This window comes from Capsicum annuum, chromosome 3 (assembly GCF_002878395.1).
Source record: "Capsicum annuum cultivar UCD-10X-F1 chromosome 3, UCD10Xv1.1, whole genome shotgun sequence".
NCBI lineage: Eukaryota > Viridiplantae > Streptophyta > Magnoliopsida > Solanales > Solanaceae > Capsicum > Capsicum annuum.
The window spans coordinates 42,527,017-42,535,893 of NC_061113.1; the positions used below are offsets into that span (position 1 = coordinate 42,527,017).

General features: G+C 32.7%; 1 protein-coding gene across 3 annotated transcripts; it reads right to left on the reverse strand.

Annotated features, from left to right (window-relative positions):
• Positions 1-491: 491 nt before the first annotated feature.
• Positions 492-2,476, reverse strand: LOC107866359 (CRIB domain-containing protein RIC7). Of its 3 annotated transcripts, none has more exons than XM_016712452.2 (5): positions 2,251-2,476; positions 2,017-2,121; positions 1,805-1,902; positions 1,520-1,619; positions 492-1,070 (listed from the first exon to the last, which is right to left on the reverse strand). In XM_016712452.2, the coding sequence occupies exons 2-5, from the start codon at positions 2,069-2,071 to the stop codon at positions 679-681; spliced, it is 645 nt and encodes a 214-aa protein (XP_016567938.1). In that variant the 5' UTR covers positions 2,072-2,121; positions 2,251-2,476; the 3' UTR covers positions 492-678. The 3 variants fall into 3 exon arrangements, with proteins under 3 accessions (XP_016567938.1, XP_016567939.1, XP_016567936.1); XM_016712453.2 differs by having other exon boundaries at positions 2,017-2,118; positions 2,251-2,425; XM_016712450.2 differs by having other exon boundaries at positions 2,017-2,175; positions 2,251-2,425.
• Between the last annotated feature and the right edge of the window lie 6,401 nt (positions 2,477-8,877).

Genomic DNA, 8,877 nt, shown 5'->3' on the forward strand with positions numbered 1-8,877 from the left:
CTATCTTATAAGGCAAGGCCTAGCGAGCAAGAAAATGGATATGCCATAATAAGCAATGGCTTTCGTGCAGTTGTTGCGCCCTTGCTTAGAAAGACTGCTCGTTAGCTAGGCTGTTTTCAACAAGGTTTGCGCTTGGTGCTCACCTTTTTTGGCTAAGCCTTATCGTATCTTGCTGGTAATGGATTTATTCTTGAATATAGCTGGGTGTGAGCAGGTTAAGTGTTAAGAGGTTCTTTAAGGCTTTCATTAGGTATATATACGTAGGTACACATAGGACTTCCGTTTTCCAGTGTATCGTTTATCTTGAGTGCTTAAATGACGACCATATACTGATATAGTGTTATCTATATAAAAATCTACGTGGGAAAAACCTGTAAGAAGCAAATATAAGTTGGATACAGGGTAATGGTGCATTGTGCAATGATAAATTCAGAGTAAAAGGAATGCCAGAAAGGAAGAAAAAAATAACGGGGATTAGGACGGAGACTGAATCAACATATAAGGTATCTAAAGGTTATATTAAATAGGTTCTAATCAATGTAAAGGAAAATTGTGGGGTACAAAACAGGTGCCCAGTTTTAGCTTGACCGTACCAAAATTGACTGAGTTTGAGTCCAAGTTATGTTGTTTCTCTTAAGTAATGAGACTACTCTTTATCTATATCATTGTTTCTTCAACTTAAAATGGAGAATTGTCACATCCTGTGTCTTGTCCTGGATCCATTGGTGCTGTACTAGAGGAGGTGCCTTTGGATCTAGAGGTTCGGGACGAACCAGAACCAGAGCCAGAGCCCACTCCACCGTCCTCCTTGGATTTCTTCCGCCGTGTCTTTCTTGGTATGTTCGGAAGGTCCCTTGCTGGAGAATCAGAGCCACTACCTGATCCAGGCCGCCTGTGTCGGCTTGATCCTGAACTATCGGATGATTCTTTGTGTCGCCTGGAATTTCTGGCTTTCCCGCTCCCACTCCCACTTTCTGATGACGAATGGCGCCTTGATGTCTTTGACCCTTCTGGTTGGTCGTCCGGTAATGAAGAATTTGCATTCTCGTACTTTTGGTTTGCATCTATATCTGCAGTCCAGGAAGAGTCAAAATAGAATCAACTTGAATTTGCGATCACTATTCAATATCTCACGTATGCTTTTCAATTTGTATACAAATGAAAACAAGAGAACCGTTTGTAAAACATTGCGTTGACACCAGTAGAAATGTGTCTATGGTGACTTAAAAATTATAAGCACCGAACACAATTTTATATCACGTTCTAGCTCTCTAATCCTGAACCTGTCTAAACTTTTCTTGGATGTGGTTAACAAGGAACTATAGTGGGTGGGATTCAAAATTTTAAATCAGCGAGCATAACGTATTATGGATTCGCTATTCTGTTGTTGCAATTGGATACAAAGGATTCATAAAGTCGACCCCCAGTTTGGATTTGAGGTGTATGCACAAAGATTATTGAAGAAATTATTAATGTGATGATATGTGAAAACCATATGGAAAGTGGAAAGGGAAATCACCTTGAGAAACACGTAATATGTTATCTGTAAGATCATTAGAATCAAGTGGAGGACCCAAAGGTGCTGTATGAAATTTTCCCGGTTCTTTGAATTCTTTCATCTGCCACAACACATTAATTTTGTGATTTCCAATATAAACATGACAACAATTAAGATTACGATCATCACCACCAACAACATACCCGGTATAATTTCACGAGTGGGATATGTGGAAGGTAGTTTGTACAAACCTTACCCCTACATGTAGAGAGGCTGTTTCCGGTACACAAGATTACGACCGCTTACCCAGCTGGGAGATTCAAGGGATGGTCCATCCCATCCAATATGGGCAACATGCTTTACATCTGTCGGTAGACCAATCTGCATTTCTGGTTCTTTTTCCTCTTTTGCCATATTATCGTTAAATCAATCAATTAAACGCAACATATCAATCATACTGAACAACAACAACAATAACAATAATAACCAGCAAATTATGTAAATTGACTAACACATACCAAACATCTGAGAAATACCCAAGGCCTTGAAAAAGCCTTTCACCTTTGCTGCCATCCTCAGCTGCTTTAATCTTTTTGTATAATATTTTCTTCTTCTAAATGCTACTACAAAAGAAGATGTTTCTTTTCACTCAAAAATCATTCATTTATGTCTCCAATCTGAAACACAATAAAATAAATGAAACTCGTATTGTGATATTCCAAAAGAGAGAAATATGTAATTAGAAAAATTACCTTCTTCAGTAGGATAGAAGAAATATATATATGTGTATATATATCAGAATTCAACAATAATTCGATAGGAGGAAAAGATACCCAAAAAAGCAGATATATAATATGAAGAAAATGGACTCAAAACTCTAAGAAAAACAAATATTTGGGTTCGACTCCTTTCTAACTAGGATAAAAGCAAAAGGATGTTAAAGCAATCCTTTCATATATTCAATGGCAATCAATTGTAACACATTGTTAACCAGAAGCCTATCGATATTTTAGGAACCGAAAGTAATACGTAGTATTTTTTGTTTCATTTTATTAATGATAATGATCTTAGGACAGCTTTTCCGTTTTTTAAATGTTCATTTGTTACTTCCTCCGACTTATATTAATTATTATATAATTTTAGGGAAAAAGACATTATATAACTTTTTTTAAAAAAAATAGCCCAAGTTTGGGTATATGGACAAAAAATTTTCAGTCGGAAAAAGAATTCCACTTTATGGCCATTTTCTATTCTTACTCAATTTGGGTCACTTTAGCTCATGTAGTTCAAATACAATCCATATACAATACTGATACAATCCACATAGAATACTAATACAGTTTTTCACTTGGGTCATTCGGCCTTTTTAAAAATATTTTAGTTTTTTTTTGCTATAAAATTTTTAACTGAAAAATATTTTGCTTTTTTTATTGTTTAAAAATAATAATTAAATATAATTATATAAAAATGGTATAATTGTTATATAGAATATGTATCTATATAAGATATATGTATATAAATTGCATAATTCTATCAAATATGCATATGTATAAAATATCTATAAAAAATTTATAGAAAATGTATAAAAGTTATATAATTGTCGTATTAAAAAAGTACAATTATTGTATAAATTGTATATCGAAACTGTATAATTTTCTTATAGAATATTTATATGTATAAGACATGTATAGAAACTGTATAGAAGGTGTGTAGAAATGGTATAGAACAAGCCAGCAAATTGAAATGGCTAGAAAGTGGAATTTAAAATTCATGGTCATTTTCGTGAAAATAGTTTAATTTGTAGTGCCGCTTCTCTCCTTTCCAAAAATTTTAAGGCCTGTAAACGAGCCTAATGTAACTGATTACAAACTTTGAATTTATATACAAAACAGTTTAAGTCTTCGCTATTATTTTGCCTATTAAACCAAAATTTTTAAAATTATTGACAAAAATATGATATTGCATTTTGATCAACATTCTACTGGTACTCACTAAAATTTTAGCATAAATAAAATATTATATGTAAAGTTACTAACTCACAAATATTTTCAGCTATTTTTTGTATCTATTATGAAAACATTCATTTCTTACTATTCTATTCTAAAACACTAAGGATCTAAAATTTAATTTGCTTATTGATGGTTCATTGGCGCATTTTAATATTACTATATTATATTTGTCTTCTATGTATTAACATAAGTTTCTTATAATTTTTACCATTATTTCACCTCATTATTATTGTAACTCTTGTAAGCTCTATTCCATTTATCTTTCCACTATTTCTTCAATTCACTACAAGGAAGAATTTATCATCTATAAATAGTGATGGTCTTGAATGTTGTGGATATAAGAGAGAATACATATAGAGTTTATATTATTGAGGCTAAGTAGTAAAAGAGAGAGTTGAGACTAAGAAATATTTTAAGTCTTCAACTATATTCACTATATAAAAAAGAGTAATTATACTAATAAAAGATAGAGTTGAGACAAAGAAAATATTCTAATTCTTTAACTATATTCAATATAAAATAGAGAGTTTTATATGTTGAAGGAAGGTATTCATATGGTGGAGCTTTGAACTTTTCAACTAATCCAGAGTTGCTTGAGTTATACATCGTTGATGGGCTGTTGTATCTTGGAAGGGACAAGTCAGGATATATACTGCTGGATTGGTGTAAATTATGCCACAATGTGCTTGAATCTCCTTAAAGAGAATGAGATATTCTCGCCTCAGCCAAGAAGGAGATGATCTTATTTTCTTCATTTTTTTGTTCATTTTATTTCAATTGTAATAATTATTATAATTTATGATATATTACTCCAATAATTTTAAGGAGATTTATGTTTTGTTACAGTTTAAAAAATTGTGGATATCAAGATGAGAGATCTCAATATCTCAATGTCAATAATCTCTTCAGGGAATAGATGAAGAGTTCTGCTTGCTCAACTCAAACTAAGGAAAGATAAAAGAACTTTTCTACTTCTTGTAGAACAAAGGTCAAACCCCTTTACCCAATATGTTTAGTGAAAAAAATGATACTACTTTTCATGAATACAAAGTGATGTTCAAATTCTTGAAATAGTATGGGCTAATGAAACGAGACAAAATCAGCATACAAATGTGATATTTGCACTTTTGAGAATGAGTTAAAAAAAATGTTACAAGTGCATAATTATTGTTGGAATAAATAACATAGCATTATTAATTTGCATATGACTTGATATTTTTAAATTTGGCTCTAACATATTGTCAAAGAAAGGATAAAAAATGTTGAGTAGTCATTTGACATTAAATAATTGGATGAGATAAATTTCATTCTAGCAGTGAAAAATAACTAAATTATGTGATGAAATTTTTCTTGACATGTCACATTATGGTGATTTTTTTTTTTGTGAAATACAATTTTATTGATTGTATGAGTCATGCAACTCCTTTTGACTCAAATATGTGAAAGTGATGTGCAAAAAAAAAAATTTGTTAGCCTAATAAAATATGAGATATGTGGCTAGTTGCACTTAGCATGAAATTATGTAAAAGTACTTAAGCAAGTTATACACACAAATCAGGTATATTTACTTAAAAAAAGGTTGTGGCTTGTTTTATTAAAATAAATCGTGTTGTACTTAAAAGTGCTTTTAATGCAAAATAAAATAAAAAAAACTTGGTGCTATTTGTTGAAATGAAAAAGCAAATTATTATTTGCTAACTCTATCATAGAGGTTGAACTAATTATTTTAGGTTCAACTAGTGAAAAAGTGAATTAATCAATCACTTAAATTTGAGAAATTAATTTCTCTAGTTCTGAGTTATTCTGATAGCACCGATATTATTGATAAAGTTAGAAGCTGTTATTACAATAGTAAATTCAAACCTGTGAAAATAAAATAATATTGTGATATTATATTTGACATGTGCTACCACTAATATTGAGTATGTCAAATTATGTGATTATCTTGTAGATGAATTAAGCAAGGCCTTGGCAAGATAAAGGGTCTGAATCACATCAAGAGGGCGAAGGAATCCTATAAAAATCATGAGTCATATATGAGGAAACCCAATTTTTGGACTAGAGATCCTATAACCAGGTTCAATGGGAAGAACGAATCATATGATGACGTGGTGTGAGATGCACTATTGTTTAATCCTTCATATGATGTGAGTGCATTTTGTTCCTGTAATGATTTGTGAAGGTTGAGTATAAAAATCTTAATGAAATTCTGTATCTCGTATGAGTGGAGTATTGAGGTTATAGGACGATCCTTGACAGATTTCACCTATGTGGGTGTGGAAGTAGGCCGCTTCTTATGAGAATGAGACTTATTCTAAAAAACGCCCATGAAAAACTGGGATAACACATGACCGTAATATGCTGTCTATTAAAGCTTATGTCAACACCTTGATTGTTGTGTGTAAGAATTGATACTTTATTTTCCTTAAGCAGTCATAGTTCAAGACTGAGACCATTACTGACTCTGGAGTAAAGGTTATTGTTTTACTAAGTGAAGGTTCAATGTAGATCACACCTTCATTATGCATAGTAGTCTTCATTTAACTTAATTATTAAAATACTCTCTTATTAATATTAAAATGAGTGAGGGATTGATGGTTCATTGGAGCATTTTAATAGTACTATATTATATTTGTCTCCTATTTATTGTCATTAAGCTGAATTGTTTGATTGGGGAAGTTAGTGGCTTAAATTGCACTTTTATTAAGCATTAAGCACTTCAATATTTGGCAGTTAATTGGTTTGTTGCATTGCTTCTTTCGTTGCACGCACTATATACCCAATACTTCTGGCATTGCATTGCTATAAAGTGCAGCTGTTAACTCTCTATTTACTTTATGTAGTTTTTATGATGAGCAGCTAAACTGCAAGGGACCAGGTCCCTGGATGTTCAAAATACTGTACAGCTGGCACACAATATTTGAACAATTTTGTTCTCTTGTGTAACAAACTTGCAAGTGCTATTTTGTACTGACTTGGACAGCTGGTCCAATGATATTCCATCGCTAATCATTACTCATCTATAAAAGAAAAGATACACCTCTTCAACAATTGTTTTTTTGTAATTCTAAAGAGTGAAGTGAGGCAGCAAAATCCCAATTCAAAAATTGCTCAAGTTCTTAGCTGATTATGTGAGCTTAAATTGAAATTATTCTTGAGTGCTAATTTGTAAAAGAACTACTCATGTTATAAGAGTAGTGTTTTATTTTGAGAGAGTTATCTAAGCTTGTTGCTGATTAGAGGTAATTTGTTGAGAGAGTCCTTGGTAGAGTTATCAAGATAGCTTGTAGTAGAGTTACTACTAGCAAAATGAGCCTAGAGGTAGACTGAAATTTTACTGTAATTAGGAGGTTGATTATAGTGGATTTGGAGGTGCTTGTGAGGGCAAGCCATGTTTTTTTTACATTTTGGGTTTCCACGTAAATATCTTATATTTTTACTCTTCCTGCATTGCCTTAAATTTCTCAACATCTCATAATTCCACTACAATTCTATTGCTTGTAATTGATCCTGAGGGACCTAGTCCCCCACTGTGTGATGCAACACCCAATGGTTCAACAATTGGTATCAGAGTGGGTTTACTCTAAAAGTTTCATACCTAGAGTATTCTAGTCATCATGACTGTTATGACTGAACCAAGGGTGGAAAGAAAAGAAGCAAGAGGTAAGAGGTTGTTGACCCTAAAGGCACTAGAATCTAACCTAGGTAAAGAAGACACCGAAGTTGCACTTCGAGAAACAAAGATTATTAGAGCTATAAAAAAGGCTGGCCAACTTAGCAAAAAGAATGATCAAAATTCTGAAAAAAACAAGAAGGAAAAATGCAGTCAGTACTATAACAAAGAAAGTGTTGGCTGTACAGGAAGTCTCCTAAAAAAACCTGAGAAAGACAAGGAATATGGAGATTATCTTATGCTGAAATATGGTGAGAAAAGGATAATCTCAGGTTCCTGTAGCTCTCTAATGTCCATTACTGAAGAAAAGAAAAAAATGTGATAGGAAAGTGGGATTAAAATGAAAACTGATTTATGGATAATGGCTGTTCTAGACATATAACTGGGAGGGTCGATTGTTTTGTCACTCTCAAGACACTTCAAGGGGGAAGTATGTCCTTTGGAAATGGGAAAAAGGGTATATCCAACGTGTTGAAAAAATTGGCAAATCACCTTATTATGCATTAGAAGATGTGTATTATGTGAATAGGCTAAAATACAGTTTTCTAAGTGTTTCCCAAATCTATGACATAGGAAATGAGGTAAAATTCTCATTTAATGGATGCAGTGTATCAAGCATGAAATCTAAAAAGATTATTCTCAAGGCCAAAAGAATTAAGAATATGTACGTTGCTGATCTAGAGTCTGTGGCTGATGGGGAATTAACGTGTTTAAGTGCACAAAGTGAAGATGCAAATTTATGGCACAAAAGATTAGGGCATGTGAGTTCCCCATTGTTAAACAAGCTGATCTCAAGGGACATGGTCCATGTTCTTCCAAAGCTTAAATTTTCAGAAAATAAAGTCTATGATGTATGTGTTAAAGAAAAACAGACCAGATCTTTTTTCAAACTGAAGAAGCAAGTCTAATCATGGGACTGAATTTGAGAATTCTCAAGTTGATGAATTCTGTACTGATCATGGAATGAGTGACAACTTTTTAGATCCCAAAAATCCTCAACAAAATGGAGTTGTTGAAAGGAAAAATATAACTCTTATAGAGATTGCAAGGACTATGCTAATTAATATTAGTCTTTCAAAGAATTTTTGGGCTGAAGCAGTGAATACTGCTTGTTATGTGACTAAAAGGTGTTTAATTAGATCACTTTTGAATAGAACTCATATAAGCTGGTTTCAATAAAAATCCTAGAATAGACTATTTCAGACCTTTAGGATGCAAGTATTTTGTGCTAAATATTTGGAAGAGAGAATTGGGAAAATTTAATTCCAAAAGTGATGAAGCTGTGTTTGTAGGCTACTCCTCAACTAGAAAGGCCTATAGAGTGTTCAACAAAATAACTCTGTGTGTTGAAAAAAGTATTTATGTGATATTTAATGAGTCAGGAAGACAAATGAATGCTGGAGATAGTGAGAGCTCAGAAGATGAAGAACTCATTCCTGTTCAAAGGGATGTTATCACTGAAGTAAATGATTTTAGTATGAATGATACAGATGATAGTAATGATGTAATACCCCGTGTTTAAAAGATACTGTGCCACGTATGACTTAACTCCTTAAGTCGTATAAACAACATACGAGTCGTATGTTGGAATTTGGCAGTGTGGAGTAGTTGAAATCTTTTTTGGATACGAGTTGACCCTATAAGTCATCAAGGTATGGTACGAGTCGTATGAAGTGAATTCGTAAGGGTAACAACCT